This window comes from Crotalus tigris, unplaced genomic scaffold, assembly GCF_016545835.1.
Source record: "Crotalus tigris isolate CLP2741 ecotype Arizona unplaced genomic scaffold, ASM1654583v1 scf7180000018464.579312, whole genome shotgun sequence".
In the NCBI taxonomy this organism is placed as follows: Eukaryota; Metazoa; Chordata; class Lepidosauria; order Squamata; family Viperidae; genus Crotalus; species Crotalus tigris.
The window spans coordinates 323,462-343,411 of NW_024097020.1; the positions used below are offsets into that span (position 1 = coordinate 323,462).

Genomic DNA, 19,950 nt, shown 5'->3' on the forward strand with positions numbered 1-19,950 from the left:
AGAAAATAAGAAACTCATACTGTTAACTTATCTGCTTTGGAGGTCCTGCACTGTTTTTAACAAATATGTTTTGCAGTTAAATATTGCAAATATTGAGCATAAAGAAAAGTAATAGGGAAAAAAGAATATAAAAATGTTCCTATATAAAAATTAAATTAAGTAATAAGTTGGGGAAGGTTGGTAAAAATATATTAAAAACAGTGACAACACTCAGCTTCTACCTTTAAAAAGCAAGTTATGGAAAATAGGTTGTATATAGTTCTCACTGCAGATTAATTGATAATGCATGTATTAGGCTATGAAATTGAGGATATCAAGGTGAAATGGAAAATACACTTGATACAAAGAATATTAATATATTTCAAAAGTGTAAGAACAAGAATGCAAGTCAGTGAACCCTTTTCACAGCCAAAAGACCAGAATGAAGCATCAATAGTGTCATGCTTCAGCAGCAGAAATAAATGGATTCATTTCCAACAATCCTAAACAGAACAGCTGCAATCTAGTGTCATATTAACTCTTGGCATTGGGGCCTCCAAGCTGAACATCATCCCAAAGTTTCATATCAAAACACTCATCGGACTGTATACAGCAGGTGTGGGCAACTAGGGCTCTTTTATGACTTGTGGACTTCAGTTCGTATCCTGGCTCAGGAATTCTGGAAGTTGAAGTCCACAGGTCATAAAAGGGCTATAGTTGTTGATTCTGGTCTACAGAGATAATGAAATGCACATATCTGCCTCCCCCTCTATCAAGATCCTCTTTAGATTAAAATCACCATGTTAGTAGAAACTAGTCATCATTTTGTCTGACTGAATATATTTGCTGACTCAATTCTTCTCAGTGGATTATATAATTTCCAAGAAACATTAATGTAGGTAAGAACATTAAAACCAACTGTCCTTATTGGTTGTCATCTGATTCTGAATATTTATCTAATATAGTAATGACATTCTACATAATGTTTGGCCACATAAAGCATGATGGCAGCCTAGATATTTAAGGATTAACTGGCTTTCTATAGAGAGGATTTCTAGGATAATATTCATCAGAGATCTGAAAAGAACACAGAAACAACGAAAGCAACTAAGGAAAGGACCTCTACCATCACTACTACATGGCCCCAGGTGAGCGGAACTAAGAAAGAATAGCTACTTCTTTTTAAAAAATCCTGTTCTGAGAGACTAATAGAATATTTTATCAGACACAGAATTACAGAAACATTTGTGTAATTAATGAAAACAATTTGCCACTGTTTTCAAAATGATTAAAAGGGGGCAGGGGGAGGGAGCAACAATACAACTGTTTCACACAATTATTTTTCATCTGGAAATATTTTTGACTGATTATGTGCTGTCAAGTCAACATCAACTCTGAGTGACCACAGAAACATCATTAGGAAATAATGTTCCTTCTTTTTGAGGATAAAATGTTTTTGTGAAAGTGCTATCTCAGCCCTGTTCATCCCATTTCTCAGCTGTGACTCCAGAACTGCAGCCAAGATACCTACTGAATGTCCTTTCCCATTCTAAATTCTCTTAGTGACAATCATATGCTCATAGCATCCACATAGTCTCCTGCAGTGTAAAGAGGATGAAATGTTATTGAAATCTAGCATGACTAAATGATGTATACCAGATAATACAAATATTTATTTTGTTTTCCTTTCCCAATTTATAGTCATATAGTAAATTTGTTTAATTAGATTTTATAGTGTATACTCATAACATAACACATTTACTTTTCACTACTGACTACGATGAGGTTCTACTCTAGAACTGCTTACACAGGGGTCTAATATCACAGTGCAAATTCCAACCTCTCTGAATTTGCAATGTGACATCATGACATAAGTGTGGAAGGGTGGAGCTTGTTAAGTGACATCATGAAGCAAGTTATCATTCTAACTAGAAAAGGATCCTATAATTACTTAAGCTCTCCTATGTATACAGATTTTGTTGTCATTTTTTCATTTAATTGATGATTTTCTTTTATTTAATCAATGGGAACAAAACATTTTAGATTGATCCAATGGGTTTTTTTTTATTCGGTGAGATCTGGGCTAAATGAAAAGGGCTGTGCCTTAACCAAGTACAAATAATATAATTTTATTAATTTTCCAAGGTATTTTAAATAATTATGCAGTAACAATATAGATGACAGCTTGTACTTTTTCTTGTAACATAGGTAGGAAACTATCTATTGCTGAAGTTTAACCCATCATCCTTCAACAATGAGGATGCTGTCTAGGAGTGCCAGAAGTTTCCCTGGAGCAGATTTCTAGAGGGTCATAGGTTTTCCATCCCATTATCTAAACTAAATCAAGAATGTTCTTGCTGCAAAGGATTTTCATTAGACTTCAACATGTTAACATTTTGGAAATAACCTTTAGTGTAGCAAAAGTAGCTGAAGTTAGAAAACAGATAAACCAAGAATGAATGAAAAATCATCTTGTTTATCAGATTTATTTTTTCCAACCTTGCTAGCCAGATTTTCATTTTGAGATAATTCTAGATTTGACATCCTTTTAGTGTTCTTTCTGTTCCTTTCTGGTATTCACTCAGACCATAACTTCTTTACCTGGTTCTTGGATTATGATTTGAACCTTCATTTGTGAGATTGCTTTCTAATGTGTGCATATGTGACATTTGTGAACTCATCCTAATAAAATTCTTTACCAAGGCTAGAAATGGTATAAACATATACACAAGCAATTCATTATAGGTGCATAATACTGACAATTCACCCTACATATGTTATGTGGTAAATGAGAAACTAATTTTCCATGGGATCTGAAGTAAACTGGAGTGCTTGGCCATAATTTATATCTAGTTACAGTTAATATAGTTCCACATTTCCTAGCCTAGTTTCTTCCACTTCCTCATTCCCTTCCTTTCTCCCTTCTCATGTTTTCTGATCCAGAATTGCAGCAAACGGTATAAGCAAGCAATTCTATTTAAACTTTAAGCAATATTATTTTATTTTGTTTTACAATGGAATACAGATATTCCTGTATCTGTATACGACCACAATTGAGCCCAATATTTCTGTTATTAAGCAAAATAGTTGTTAAGCGAGTTTTGCCCCATTGTACAACTTTTCTTGCCACAGCTGTTAAGTGAATCATGGCAGTTCTTAAATTATGAATATTAAATGTTAAATAAGTCTGTCTTCCCCGTTGGATTTGCTTGCCAGAAAGTCTCAAAAGGTGATCATGTGATCCTGGGACACTACGACCGTCATAAATATGAGCCAGTTGCCAAGAGTCCAAATTTTGATCATGTAACCATGGAGAAGCTGCAACGGTCGTAAGTGTGAAAAACGGTTATAAGTCACTTTTTCAGTGCTATTGGAACTTTGAACCATCATTAAATGAATGGTTGTAAGTTGAAGACCACCTGTATCTCTTTTATATCTTTACTTTTCTTTTTCATGGATTATGTTAATAATTTTAATTTTTAAGTATTCCATGTATTTAGCATTTTAATGTTAGTAATTTAGGAATTATCGTATTTCATTCACAGAGCATTTTTCATAATTCAGTCCATTTTCTCCAGGTATCAACACTTTTGGCATTCTAGTATTTGTATCAATTATATTCAACTCTATTATACCATGTTCAATTCTGGTTAATGATGATAATAAAGATATGGATGTACAGTATATGTGTACATAAAACTGATCCATCATTACTAGAAGAGATATATTAAACAGTTTCAAATAACAGTCTTTTTACTATTGCTATTTTACTATCACTACTTGATACTATTATTGTAAGAAAAAGTAGAAAGTGAACTGCTCACTTGTATTTATCTTCTGAAGAGAGATGTGCTTTTCCAACTGTCTGCGAAGTTTAACCTCTGCACCATATTTTCCTGTGGTTCCATTATCAGCCAGAATAAAATGAGAATGCATACTGTTGAGTACTGTCAGCTTACTCATTGGATTGGACATTGTTTGATACGGTCGGACTACCTGCATATGTGGAAAAAAAAGAGAATATAATCATAGATTGTTGTAGTAGCGTGGAAATCCCGATAAAGTCTAGTATTGATATAACAAGCAAAGACCAAGCTGCTGAAATCAATTTTCAAGCATTTCTAAAATTCAAGTACTGTTGGAGATTCTCCTACTCAGAAAATCAATAATAAATTATTTTCCAGATATAATAGTAGAAAAGTGGCATAGCTCTTTTTAAATCTTATTTAAAAACAAACCCAACCAACCAGTGTGAACTTTGATTCTGTATAAATATTCACAAGTTGGATTTATTCAAGTTATAATTATGGAAACTGAAGTAGAATTCCAGTAATATTATCTGTTTTTCACCGTTTAAAATAATATAAAATGGGCGGGGGAATAGGGCCTATTTGATGACATTATGTACAGCATGTTTACCAGTCATTACTATGTCATTATATAAGAGTACCATTTGTGCAATTACCTCATGATATATGTTGTGGCTTATAGATGCTATTTATTCAATTTCCATAGCCACTCAACTCAACCAAGAGAATGGGTGGCTTACAATTCTAAAATGATAAAACAATGAAAAACATGAAAACAATAAAAACACCCACTCAAATAAATAAATAGACCATAAGTAGCCGTGACCAGATGTTTTGGACTAACTCTGATCAGTTCCAACAATCATAGTCAATAATAATGATTTGTGAGAATTGCAATCCAATAACACCCTACAGATGTAGGGCAACAAGTTACTTATTCCTTTTCAAAAATTTAGGGACTAAAATAATCAACTTTGCAGTTGGTTTTACTGTTAACTACTTTTTTATATAAATATGATAGATAAATGTATAACAAGTCAAATTGGTTGCAAATAGATATAGAAGTTTATAAATTTGGGGCCTAATTCGCAAGGGGAAGAAGCTATCATTGTTTCAATATTTTCATTAATATTGAACTGGGGAGGCAATATATGTATATATGTTTTTGGTTTTTTCTTTTTAATGCACATTTTTATGTGTTTGTCTAATTTTGTTTTGTTTTTGTAAAATTTCTTTTTCTTTTTTGGGGGGGTTTGTATTTTAACTTTCTGAAAAAAATAAAAAGTTATTGCTAAAAAATTTAGGGACTAAAACAATCAAGTTTATTTCTTATATAGTATATATATCTACATGACACATTGCCTCCTATATCAATAATCTTCAGTTCTTAGAAAATATCTGGCCTGGGGATCCATTAGTGTAGGTATGGCAGCTGTTAGGAAAACTGACTGCTCTGTTCTGCAAATTAGGTTTTATGGTTTTAATGGCTTTATTGTTTTAATGTTTTTATTGTTATGTTTTTTATTATTTGAAGTAGTGTTCTTTCTAAATTTTGTTCACTGCATAGTGTTACATATGTGAGATGGGTGGCTATCTAAATTTCCCAAATAAATAAATAAAAGCAGAATATTGAATTAAACAGATATGTGATCTGATTGCATTATCTTGTAACTTATCTATGAGCACATAATATCTTCCAAAATTATTCATTTGAAATATCACAGGACCTCCACTACAATGAAGAATATACTGTCCATAATGCAGGATTGGATTACCAGGGCTTTTTTTCTCATAGAATGCCCAGAACGGAGTTCCAGCATCTTTTTTGAATGGAACCTGTAGGGTAGGCAAGGCAGGTTGTATGATGTGTGTGAGTTCCAGCACTTTTTTTTTTTAAAAAGCACTGCAAATAACATACCTACAGATCTATCAATCTGTGGTAGTTGTAACCCAACAGCCACAAAACAGCAATGTACACCTAGCTAAACATTAAACATCTTTAAAGCTTTTTATAGTAAAGCAGATTCTTGATTATGATAATATAAAAATAATTTCAGTTATTAATTCACTACTACCACCACTTATTCTGCTACCAATAACAATGCAGGCTTTGCTGACACACAAAGGAAACAAGGGCAAAGACAGAATATTACATTTTGTGGCTTGATAAGTACATTACTAAACAATTCAAATCCTGTCTGCTACATATGGGGTTTTGATAAAGATTTTATTTTGCTTCTTTCTTTAGAGCCCTCAGATACTCATATAATCCATTGCTTTTTTCAAGTTAAAATAATAGATAAAAGATGTTTTCTACTACGTGGGATGAATTAATCTAAAATTATAGTATCGTAGAATGTACAGATTGGAATAGAACTTGGAGGTCATCTAGTTCAACTCTCCCTGTAGTGCAGGAATCCATTTGTATAGCATATCCTGCAGCTTATTAAAGGAGCAAAGGAGAATTTGCAGCCTACTGAAGCAGTTGGTTTCATTGTTGAATAGTAATTACCATTAAGATTGGGTTTTTCTATCATATCCAACCAAAATCAATTTCTTTGTAAGATTATTATGTCTTGAAGAGCTTCAGAAACAATTCCTATCTTTAGACTTCCGGTTTGCCATTGGTGCCTCCGGATGCATGGAGGCGAACTCCGTCTTCAGCATCCGATTTCATCCCACTGGGGGACCTGGAAAGGGTCGAAAGTCGCCCTGTAGGGGCAATGAGCGAGGAGAGGATCCCTGCTTGATCACAGGAGGGCAGCAGCCCTCCTGGTTGATCCGGGACAGCTCTCCAAACCTGCGGGGGAAAGACCAGCCATAGCAATATGGCTGCTGACAGCCAAAGTCAAAATTACTACTAAGCACCTTTAAAGCAACGCAGATGAAACTGGGTGAGATCTGATCTTCTCTTTAAGATTCTAAATATCTTTCCTGCAAAAGCTGTCCTAAGTATTTTTCCCCCTGCGAAGAGAGAGGGAAGGGAATTCCTGCCCCACCCTCTAAGAACAGTAGTGACTGACTACCCAGGGGAAACAAAGTAATTATAAAAACAACTTTAATCTAATAATAATCTAATCTATAAATCAGAAGAAATTTGAGAAAGAAGAACAGATTGAATGGAAGATAAACATATCAGGACAATCATGGGGAATTGGAATAATAGGGAGACGATTTAATGAATACAAATAGGCTAGCCCTTCCAAAAAATGGCAACTAAATGGTCTCTCTTATTTCAAATAATATATATAATATATATATAATCCACCTAACATACTATAATTAACTCAAATTTTCTTATCATCTTTATTTGAATCTAGGAGAGGTTTTTGTTGGATGCATTGCTTTGCTTTGAAAGGAACTTTTTCACATGGTAAATATAGAGTATTTATATTTTTACATTAAAACACATTGTTGATTACGAAGTGCCAAGAATGGAATTCATGTTTGGATTTCACTATATATTATAATAGATTTATATCTTGCCTTTATTTCATATAGGTCCAGTGGTGTACACAATGCTTCCACCTCCTATTTTCCCCACAACAATAATCCCATGAGGTTAGTTGGACTGGAACAACACCTCAGCTGCCTTTTATGCCTTCACAATCTTCCACTTTCTTGTCCAGCTCTTATGTACTCCATCAAACTAGCTCTCACAATTTAGCACTGGCCTAATATTATTTTAAATTCAGGATCCCTGAAAAATTTCTGCTCTAGCAAAATATTTGGTAATGCATGCCTATGCAACTTGTGAGCTGGGATGTGAGAAATATGATTACTGGTAGTTCAAAGTGCACTGCTACTGAATTCTAAAGCTGCAAATCAAAGGCAATAAAACAATTTCTGACAGAGAGGATGAAAAGATAGATTTGCTATTATCCTTCTCCCATTAAAAAAAAACCAGACGATATCAACTCCATTACAAGAGAAATGGAGAACACAGCTGTTAGGTCCCCAGGAGAAATGAAGTTGGATAACTCCAGGAAAAGCATCAGATTTCCTTTATCTGTCTAACTTGCAGGCAGCAGTTCCAACTATCAAGGAAACTATGAATGCTGTAGCAGGTGTGTTAGTATGAATATGAAAAGCAAAATGAAAAAGCTTCCTTTTCTCTTTCAGATTAGTACATTTCAGCTTTAATCACAGAGAGAAGTGTCTGTGTCTTGACTGGGTGCCATTCAAAAATGATTTGAAGGAAATGCTTTGGACCTTGTGAGTGCAACACTCCTCTGCTATTCATTAAAGTAGCCTAAATTTTTTTTCAGGTTTCTATGTAAGCCTGAAAGAAAGGCACCACTGCTTCAAGAAATCCACTCATTAAAGTTAACATGAAGCAGCCACATCTTTTCCTATGACTGTATGATCTGTTTGGTGTTAAGAAGTTGGAGGCACACATGAAGAAACAAATTTCATCCTTCAAATCTGAAATGCTATGTAGCCTTTCAGACACCCTTCTCTCATCATTGAGGACCTGCAGCCAATATTTCTATCAAAAACAGTATTTGGCCATATATTTACACTGCATTCAGTGTTGTGGTTTCCATGAAGCCTGGGAGTTCATGATAGCAATAGCACTTAGACTTATATACCACTTCACAGTGCTTTACAGCCCTCTCTAAGCAGTTTACAGAGTCAGCATCTTGCTCCTAACAATCTGGGTCCTCATTTTACCGACCTCGGAAGGATGGAAGGCTGAGTCAACCTTGAGCCGGTGAGACTCGAACTGCCAAACTGCTGGCAGTCAGGAGTCAGCAGAAGTAGCCTGCAGTACTGCATTCTAACCACTGCGCCACCAGGGCTCTAACAATATCTACGTTTTCAGTAAATAAGAAATAAGTTTGTCATTATATAGGGAAGACTGTTTGTCAAAGATCTATAATGCCACAATGAAATAACTTTAACTCAGGATGTTGTACTTACAGCATATCTTATATTTTGTCTAAAAACAGGCTCATCATAGTAACAAAATGATACTTCTCAATTCATGACTACAGAAGGCTTGGAGCAGTGTTTCTCAAACTTAACAATTTTAAGGCATGCGGACTTCAACTCTCAGAATTCCACAGCCAGCAACGCTGGCTGTGGAATTCTGGGAGTTGAAGTCCGCATGCCTTAAAACTGTCAAGTTTGGGAAACACTGGCTTGGAGCATCACTTTGATATAGAAATGAAGTGAGAATCCCAAGAAAGGCTACTGAAATAGGTAAGTAGAAACAAATACTATTCTCTTCTGAAAAAAAAAATACATTAAGGAGCAAAAAACAAAATCTCAAATGATCCTATGATCCGCTACAAGGGGGCTTGTGTCTTTTCTTAATGCAAAGTTTCCTTGAAAGAGTAGCTTTTGCTTCAGCAATTTTTCTAGGCACAGCAGTGGACATTTGGCTACCTCTGCCACCATTTATGGTTCTCTTATTTCCCCCTTTAATTACCATATTCAGGCTTACCCAACATGCTCCCACACTGAGAGATCAGGTCTTTTTTGTGAAAATGGGAATAATTATATTTTATTTGAGAATAAAACAACAATGAGACAAATTTGCATGTGCCTTTTGACAATAGATTTGTTCAGAACCCTCTTATTCAATATTGCCCAAATCAATGTCATGTTGTTTATTTTTGAATGTGCGAATAGAAGTAATAAATTATAACTATATCAAATTTAATGGAATAGATATTATGCACATGCACAAGTATATGTATCCACTTGCATTTTGTTTTGCCACAAAAGACTGCCCTGACATATACAGTATAAAGAACTGTGGACTTAGTATGCAAGGAGTAGAGCAAAAAGCCAGTTATATTTCAGTGAAAAGAATATCTCATACTTGCGTAAAAACTCTAGATTAATAAGATGCATTTGTTCAATCTCTAGCTTTGAACTTGTATTATATTAAAGATTGTCCAATCCTAGTCCTGGTGGTTAAAGTTTATTTCATTGTTTAAAAACTGAATGTCTTTATTTCTTTGGTGTGTATTCTACTACATGTATGTATTTTGCTGTCATGGTTCATTGCACGGAAAGCCATATATTTAGACTGATTTGGTTGTTGTTGTTGTTGTTGTTGTTATTATTATTATTTTAATGCAGTAAAACTTGAATTACAAATATTATGACTTAGTTGATATGAACGAAAAAATAGATTTTCTTCATCATGAAGGTAATAACTGTAAGCTTAAAGAGACCATGACAAAAAAAAAAAAAACCCAAGCAATTTTTTTCCTCCAGAATATGCCTCCTTATCCAGGCATATGACCCCTATGCCAACAGGGACATAGACACCAGTTATACTAATATGACAGACAAGTAAAGAGATGTGCCCAGAAACTCTAATTTTTTTACAGAAAGAACAGTGAAAATACCAGTGTTATTAAGAGATAAGTGAGTGGCACAAAGAACAGAGGACTAGGAAAGTCTTATTGGCTTGGTTCACAGGTCAAATATGTGTCTTAAGCTAAAGCTGGATGAAATCAAAGCCTGCTTTAGGGGAGGTTTTAAGGAATGAAATAAATAGCTTAAGGCTCTGCAACTTCCTAAAAATGTAAAGCCAATTTGGGGAGCTTTGCCAACTGCAAAATGGATGGCAACCTCATGCAGTCTGCAACAAAAATGTTACACTTATGGATAAGGAGGATGAGCCAACATTCGCAATACATGAGCCAACGTTCACATTAGATGCCCAAATAATTTGAATTGTCCTTAATTAGTAAAAAAAAATGGATGGAACTAAATTGTCCATCCATAGAAGAATGCATCCTTTAAATGATTAAATAAGGAATTACATTTTTTTAAATTATCAAAACATCTGAGAAGAGCTATATATGCTTGTACAAAGCATTCTGTTTTAATCTTGGTGTCATGGTAGATTCCTGGTTCAGAACTTGTGAAAAATCTCAATATTTAAAACATACTAACAAAAGCATATTTTATAGATAAACAAGAGACTCACATCCTTGCCAACCAGGTCCTCTTGATTTTCTACGATTCCCCAGGGAGCTATTCCAATAGTGCATATCTTTCCTCTAGATTTTGAAGCATGGTCTTTCAGTGCATCCCCAACATGCCGAATAACTCCTGAAAAAGAAATGCTAGAATATGATAGGATGACATTAACATCTGCTATAAAAATGCCTGTAAGTTAAATTTTGAGATGTGACAATGAAAACATTATGAATCAACAATAGATCAAGAAATTGCATTAAGATTTAAAATTAAGATGAGAAAGCCAGCCACTATATAGTTCAAGATTTTATGGAAAAATACTTTGGACATAAATAGAAAAAGTATAAGTTTACTTAGAACTTTGCTCTAACATCGCCTTAAGTCACATTTTGATTTAACCTTGTTGAAAAAACAAGGAAAAAATGAAGCATTAATCTTGCAGATAAGTGACAAAAGAATTCACGATCATAGCTAATTCATTACATGCATTCTTGCCTTTTTTTTCTAATCTCAAGTAGGGATACAGAATTTGTGGTGATCTTGATGTTTTAGGACTGCAACCCTCGGCAGCCTCAGCAGTATGGCAACTGGAGTTCAGCATCACTTGGATCACAGACTTGGTCCCTGATTTAGGATTAGGTCTTTTGTCTTTTTGATTTATACAGTAGAATGGCTTCCATTAGCCAAGCTAATTTAGGTTGTACAATTTTTGACTGGTGGATGTTGGAGTTAAGCTAAGAGGATACTGGAAGAATAATCATATTAATTTCTACACTGAGTTGCAATATAAAGTGTCCATATATGTAAGGGACACAAAATGAATGATGGCTACAATACCTTATGAAGATCCTTCCATTTCTGTGTACTGTAAATATGAGGCACACATGAAGATTTTAAATGCATACTCTTCATGCAGATAACAGAAATATTATTTTTTCTCATCCCTGAGTTCTACCTGTCCAATCCATTACTGTGAAGTTGAATTGTCAGAAATAAAAATAAACATAAAAGGGTGGAGTAGCATGGTCCAATGTTTACCTGCCTGTCTGCCAATTCTATATCTCTGTAGTCTGTTCAATACACTGATGTTAATTTCAATTTAGGAAGTCACTTTTAATAAATTATTTCCATCCTCTGGAGTTGCATTAAACCATCATCAGTGTCATGGCTTTTTGCTCTTTGTCCATGGTTATTGTCTTTGCTGCTGTTTTAACAAGCAGCAAAGCAAGCAGCAGGCAATTGGCAGGCAAGCAAGCAGCAGGCATATAACCGTCTTTTCCCCTCCAGAACAGTATCCTGACAAATATTATTAATGGACCTTTCCTTCCAATGAGAATAACAACAAGGGTGGGGTGGAGGTTATGATCATGTCATTAAGAGATGACTTTATTTTTTTCCACTTCCTGCTTGGAATTCTATTTTGGTTATCTATATTTTCATAAAAGATCTGCATGCCAAATGATAATGCGGGTTTAATGTAATGTTTATAAAAAAGAAGGGAAGGAATGTGCAGTGATATATTTCTTTGACAAGCCTTCTGAGCTATACTTGCTCCAGGGATTTTCCCTTAACAGTTTTTATTACCTGTATTTACTCCACCTGTAAATATCCATGCTCCAGTTGTCATAGCAGCTTTAATGAGGCCTTTCCCAAATACTTGTTTGAGTTTTGGTTGCAGTTCAAAATTCTGGAGACCTCCATGTACTGAGATGAGGAGTTTCGGTAGTTCAAGCTGCCATTCCTTGGTCATCAGGTGTAGAAGAAGATCAGGTTTTGTGTCAAAAGACACCCGCACATACTAGAGAACAAGGAGCATTCATTGAAAATGAAAAAAAAAAGTTAAGTTGTAATAAGCATATTGATTCTGTAACTTGAAAAGGTAAGGATATTACGTACGTTCATCATCTTGAGTTAATCAAATATTAAAAAGAAAAAAAAGTTGGGATCAAAATCTAATAATGACAACATTTAGCTAAATGGAAATTCTATCATGGGTTTTTTTTTGTATTAAAGTAATACAATTCCATGAAATTGTTGTATGTTCTCCATAGTTACAAGATAAAATAACAGTTTACAACTAGTTACAGACATGTGTATGTAAGGTAGCTAGCACTGAACCAGAAGATTTCGTTTCATTTCAAGGTTCATTTACATGTCATGCTTAATTAAAAATGGTTGTGAAGAATATGCCACATCAGTACTCCGGGTACTTTGGATGAGCTTATGAAAAAATAGTTTCCCATCATCTGTCCTTACCAGTGGTTCATTAATTTAACTCTAAATTAATTATTTTAATCTGTAGCAATGCTGGTGGTTTGCAAATGCTGACATAGAATGCATTTATTATCCCTCTTTATTATTTTTTATAAATAACTCAAGGTGGCCAATATACACAGTATTCCTTCTTCTTGCTATTTTCCTCACAACACAACACTGTGAGGTTGGTTGGGCTGAGAGAGAGTGACTGACCCAAGGTCATGTAGCTGGCTTTCATGGCTAAACTGGAACTAAACTCAATATCCTGTTTTCAGAGTGAGCACCTTAACCACTGTACCAAACTGAAAGTCACTCACTGGAGGAGCTACCAATGGAACATGGGCATTAATGCAGCATCTTCAGTTTATCTATTTCATAGTTAAATGTGAAGTGTAAACCTTGTCTTAGCATGAAAAGCCTATCAGCAAAAATAATTTGCCAGTAATGGGAAGAAATGTGTTGCAATTAAATGAGACAGGTTTTTTTTTACCCAAGCAATATTCTATTAAATATTTACATAGCATAAGATCAAGAGAACCTTAAAATTGCTTGGAGGTGGGAGATACTTCCAATGTAATCTACTGAATCCCCTGCATAGATGTAGGGCAAAAAGGGAGGAAGCTAACCACCAGACTGCAAGAACCCAAGTGAGTGGTCAGTCGAGGAGACCCAAACTTCTTGGTAGCCTCACACTGCAATGAACAAAGACACACTTTCAATTTTGCAGCTACTAAGATTGTTGGATGGGCAGGCACAAAAATAACCAGGGAAGTGATTGATGCCTGGGAAACAGGCCCTTGTCAATCAACAGGAGTGCTGATTTATCACCAGCCTATCAAGTACTTAGAAGATGAGGGTTGGGCAACACAAGCAAATGCCAGCTAATGACTTAAAAGCCAGCCATCAACACACCCCAATCAACCTCTGAAAAGCCACATACAATAGGCACCATAAATACCACACACAGAACAGCCCACACTCTGCCAGAGAGAAGCTCTCTGAAGATGGGGTCCAGCAGGAGTCCGAAAGCTCAGAAGGCTAAACCTCTGCTCCTGGTGACCGACCCAGATTGGATCCTGCAACATTATCCTGGGACATGTATATGCATCTTCATTTGTGAAAGTCTTAAAACTTACACAGCATGCTGATTACCATTTTGAATAGATAATTTCCAAACAGCAGTAATACAATGAATTACCAACTTTCCAAGATTGTAAGATACATAGAATAGGTTACAAGTTGTTTTAAGAAAATTACTGCTACCTTTATACAGGGAAACTGTCTCTATCTCCATGGCAGTAATCATCCCAAAGAAAGAAAAAATGGATTATGTAAGCCAAGGTCCATTCATGTAAGGACAAAGGCAATAAATCTGTGCAACTTATTTGACACAGCATTTCATGCGGAAGCAAAACAGCTTCCTGAATTTGCCTCTTGAACAGGCTATACAAGCTATTGGATCCTCCCTAAACATTGGTGTGACTATTTCGAGGCTCTCTCTAGTCTTCTGATGTATGTATGTGTGTGTATGTGTATGCGTGTATGTATGAATACTCAGATGCTGCTTCCCTCAAATGATCTGCACATGCCTCTAAACCCAATTGTTATTATCTCTTTAAGAAGTTGCCATTTAATGATATTTTGAGTTTGTATTGGTCTTTTAACTACCATTTATTGAATCAAGACAACTCCAAACATGGATTTAGAAAGCTTTTACATTTTTACTGTGAGGCTATAGTAAATTATATTAGAAGTTAAGCTGAAGGAAAAGGTATGAGAAGTGGGAAGGATATGAATTTAAGGTCAACAAATTTAACAATAAACAATAATTTCTCATTCACTAAACACCATAATTATCTTTCAGATTCTCTCATTTAATATAAAATAATGGAATTTGACATTTTTGGGACTAGCATTTAGTTTACATTGCTTCTACAATAAAACAAATTACACAGTTGAAATATATGCCAGAACATTATTTGCCTTCCATTTACAATTATATAATCTGTAGCATAGCATAAAAACTGGTCTGGCAATATCCATACTAAAGAAACCCACAAAGTTTGGTAGCACCCCTAATCCTTAAGAACAATGAACATAGTGTGACACCAAAAGCACAGGTGCTTCTGGGGCATGGAAGAAAGGCAAGAGAAGGTAAGCAACAAAACATATATTATGGTGCCAAGCCTATAATATACATAACTGTTGGGATGCAAGTACCCAAGTCTGAGTCTGGCACTATAATGACATTGCATATGTCATCATTCTTACACAATCCCAGTTTGCTGCAGATGCCTGTAGCAGCATGTTTGCTAAATTTTATGTAAATGGAATTGCAAGGTCAATGCATCCTTGATTATTTATATAGCCGTCCATCTTTTAATTCCCAATCAAAAATTAAAAGATACATAAAATTATATTAAAGCTATAAAGTTCAACCAATTAAAACATTAAAAACAACGAAACATGGTGCCAAATCAGTTCTATTATGAGATTATCTAGTCTTCTCCCAATACTTGGAGGAAAAGACAGGTCTTCAAAGCCTTATGGTGGACACTTGCCAAATTCAGGGGAGCATAGTGTTTCATAAGGGAGGGGCTGCCATGGAAAAGTCATGTTTCCTAGCTCCAATCAGATGGCAGTATTTAGGGGAAGGCACTAAGAGCATGCCCACCCTATCTGACTTGGTAGGACATATGTCTTTAGGGAAAGGTAATCCTGACGATAACCTGGCCCTGTGCCATATAGACAGAGTGATGATCATCACCTTGAATTGTACCTGGAAAGTGCAGCTGGCGCAACAGAAATGTTATACGGGCAAACCTAGGGGGCCCCATTACTATGTGCACTGCTGCACTCTGGAGAAGTTGAAATTTCCGTGTGGTCATCAAGGGCAGCTCCACTATACCATACTTATTCTACACTCTTACATTGTAATAGTAAATTCATAAATCTTTCTCTCTCTTCTCTGTCTTCATATATGTATGTTGTAGAATAAGCAAACTAATACAGCTGGTAAAATAAATGAAACTACAACTTTTCAGAAAGGGTAACCTGAAAGTTTCTCCAATCACATATATCCTATTTTAAATTTACATTGGTCTGAAAAAGTAATTCATATTTTGCTTGGTAGTTAGACAAGGACAAATCCTTTCTTCTTTAATAAATGCAGTATACCGCACTGCAATAAGAAGTTTGTCCTTTTATTAAATAAATACAATTTTAAAAAATACAGTTTTTATTACATGGTTTTGTGCTGTAGAGATCTCGTCTCCTTTTAGCAAAACTGACAAAATCTAGTAAGAATCTATTGCCAATAAAATTTTATTTTTTACTGACTTCAAAATCACATTAATTTCCATCTCTGGACAAAGTTCATTTCAAAATGTTATATATAATATAAAACACCCTCAGATTTTTAATAAGGAGAGAAATGCATTCATGGTAAAATGTAGCAATTGAATTTGGGCTTGGCTTTATAATTATAGAAAATGTTTGAAGTGCAGAAAGTAAAGATCAGAAACCCAGAAATGTTGCCGAAAATACCAAATACAATCTTCATTCCTAGTTATAACCATTCTCAATACACTCTTATTCTACACTATCACTAAATTTCCATTTTTACAGTTGAAAACCAAAAACTGCTGTCTGTATGACAGTTGAGCACTGGTTCATCTTTGTTCATAATGTCTGCAGTGAATATTAGTAGCTTCCCAGTGTTTCAGATATGTACTTTTAGCTGTCTGAGGCAATACCAAGAAGAAAACCCACATTTTTTACCTCAAAACACGTGGATGTTGTGTCATATGTCTTGCCCACAGATTTTCTGCCCATTGCTTGTTTCTTCCAGTTCTGTTTTATGTATATGTACATTTATGTTTATGTAAATGTCATTGGTTTTCTTAGACCAGTGGTCTTCAAACTTGAGATGCCTGAGGAACCTTTCTCAATGTGAAAAATCAATGTGTAACACATTAATAGATATATTTCTTCACAAACGACTCTCTTGTAAGGAATGAAGATTTTAAAAATTTTGGTGAAATCATAACGATCCTTAGAATAAACTGTCATATATAACCCCTGGATGATTCTCATGGAGCTCTAGGGAACATAGTTTGAATATGGTAATCTTTGATAATAAACTCCTTGGGAACAAAGGTCTATCTAAGTTACCAATGGATTTCTGTAATATACAGATTTTTCTATACAGTATAAGAAATAATTATAATGGCCCTTATATGGCAGCCTAGACAGATATATTTCTTGCTAGAAAATAACCCCCCCATATAACAGATAGAGTAAGAAATCAATTTGGACATTAATTTTTTAAAATTACCATGGCTTTATTTGAGTGACCACCTCCTTGAAACTCAATTGTTCCAAAGGCATCAGTGGGGCTGAGTTGTGTGTGCTTGCCGACTGACCACTTCTCTGACTGGATGTCATTTCGAGCGAGACGGCTTTCGTTTTTCTCATTCTGAATAATGGAGATACTTGGAGTAAGTCCCACATGTTGACCTATTAGGCGTCCACAGCAACACCTATGACATTAAGCAAAAACTACTTAATATTTTGTTATAATAAAGCAGTGGTTCTCAAGTTTTTAATGCCGCGACCCCCAACCGGTCGTAAGTCGAGGACTACTCAACCGGTCGTAAGTCGAGGACTACTCAACTGGTGCAGCACCGTTTGCAGAATGGGACTTTTGGCGGGCTCAGCAGGGCAGAGACAGCCTGGACAATTCCTATTGGCTTTTGAAAGCCAATAGAATTAGACTCTATTCAAGAGACTCTATTCTATTGGCTTTCAAAAGTCAATAGAATAAAAGGGAGTAGCACAGCTAAGGAAAAGGGGAAAAAATTGGCGGACTGCGTTGTTTGGTGACCCCCATGAAATGGTCGTTCGACCCCAAATGGGGTCCCGACCCACAGGTTGAGAACCACTGTAATAAAGCAAAAGATTAAAGTTACGAGAAGTCTTGCATAAAATAAGTAATAATTTTATCAATAGAATGAGATACAGATCACTAAGCCAGTTGTAATGTTGTACAAAACTTAGTACTTATGCAAAAAGTTTTCATAGTATAATAGTCTGTTTCCTCTAACGCACATACACAAAATAGGAAAAAAACAAGCAAAAAACTTTGTTAAGCTTTACTTTATTTTCACAGAGAAAATAAGATTATAACAGTGACTGGCACAGCTGTGGACTAATTCTGATGCAAGTGAATACATTTAGAATACATCATCCATGTTGTTCTCTCAGAATTCAGAAGCCAAATTAAAAGATTGTATTTTGCAACTATTACTATCTATTTACATAAAGTATTGTAAAAAAGCAGCCATGAGAGCTAATTTGGGCTAGGGATTAAAATACCAGGCTAGAAATTGGAAGACTGTGAGTTCAAGTCCTGCCTTAGTGATAAAAGCCATCTTTTGAGCCAGTCACTCTCAGTTAAATGTAGAAGGCGGGATCCAGTAAAATGGAAATCACCGCAGAAAAAAATATTTTCTCCCTGACTTGCCTTCCAAAGCTTCTCCAAAAGTTGAAAGGCCATGTGGAATGCCATTGGCTACACATGGAAATACAGAGGAAAAGAACAGTCCTATGACAAAAAGGTGATCTTGGAAATGATCCATTCTTCTTTCTTTTAAATCTTTTTCATAAAGTAGCTGCCATATCTCTAACCTGAGGTACTGGAGGAGATAAAAAATGAATCAATGTACGTTCTAAGTACAGAGTATATTTAAAGTAGTTGTTTATTGTTAAAATAAAGATTTTTTTTTCCTGTAGCATATTCAAAGCCTTAACTTTTTATACATTACAGCATGCTTACTTTCATATTCAATGCAAATTAAGTAACTAAATATAGCATTCTTACCTATGGGGGTCTTTGGTGCTGGGTATTATATGGACACATTCCCTTTTGCAAAATGCTCTCTCTATCCATGACTTCTGAGCCTGAAAAGAAACAAGATGAATTTTGAAAAAAAGCTGTTATTAAATATTAAAGAGCCATGAAGTATTTTAACAGATGCCCTGCAGCAGCAGAGCTCAGGGCTGGTGTTATGCTCTAATGCACACTAGTGCATTCCTTCCAGATGATAGGCTGCACACTCTATTAATATTAATGCCACACAATCTATAAAATATGATTAATGGAAACAAATGATAAATCAACATTCTCCAACTGATAAGATAGGCCTTGATGTTGTGTTATTTTTCTTTTATGAATTATCTTTTTTTTAAAAAAAAAATCTGTTGTGCATAGTGGAATATTGAATATTTTTGCCCTTTAAAACAACTCGAGGCCATCAGAGGACCTTTATATTTTCTACATTCTGACATATAAGTTTTAGACTGGAGCCTGGGAGTATAATTCATATAATTCATCACACAATTCGTATGGAAAGCACTTGGGAAACAAGGAACATAGATGCAGCAAAGAATGTTAAATAATTAAGAAGAACACACAGAAATGTAGGCATATAAAGTTGCAGGAGATTGAATTCTGGTGGGAAGATATTCTCAGCAAGCATTGTCAGGAGCTTAAAGTTCAAAAAAAAAAATTTCCCTCCAGAGTCACAACAATTATATATACACACCTGTAAAGATAAATCTAGAGTAGGCACGTATTTCTATTACAAATTTTAAAGCATTCTGTATTAAAGGTTAATTAAATGTCAGTATCAACTTTGGCTGATCAGAAAGAAAAAGGTTGGTAGAATGGAAACTCCACACACTATGTAACACACCATTATCTATCTACTTCAATCTGATGTTTTCTACATTATATTCAGTTTTAATAAAAGGCAGAAGAGCTTAGGCCAGTGGTGGCGAACCTATAGCATGAGTGCCAGAGGCGGCACTTGGAGCCCTCTCTGTGGCCACAGGTGCTGTCATCCCAGCCCTGCCTCCCCCATGGCCTCCTCACCTGCAGCCCCTGTAGGAGAGCCACCCC

The 19,950-nt window shown here is 35.3% G+C and overlaps 1 protein-coding gene across 1 annotated transcript in view; it reads right to left on the reverse strand.

The window, feature by feature from the left end:
* LOC120312229 (transient receptor potential cation channel subfamily M member 3-like) overlaps nt 1-19,950 on the reverse strand; it is a 343,098-nt gene that overhangs the window by 92,440 nt on the left and 230,708 nt on the right. The window contains exons 2-6 of the mRNA XM_039352635.1: nt 18,871-18,950; nt 17,326-17,530; nt 12,318-12,531; nt 10,741-10,865; nt 3,804-3,975 (exon numbers count right to left, since the gene is read on the reverse strand). Coding sequence (XP_039208569.1) covers nt 3,804-3,975; nt 10,741-10,865; nt 12,318-12,531; nt 17,326-17,530; nt 18,871-18,950 — 796 coding nt within the window. The remainder of the gene's footprint in view (nt 1-3,803; nt 3,976-10,740; nt 10,866-12,317; nt 12,532-17,325; nt 17,531-18,870; nt 18,951-19,950) is intronic.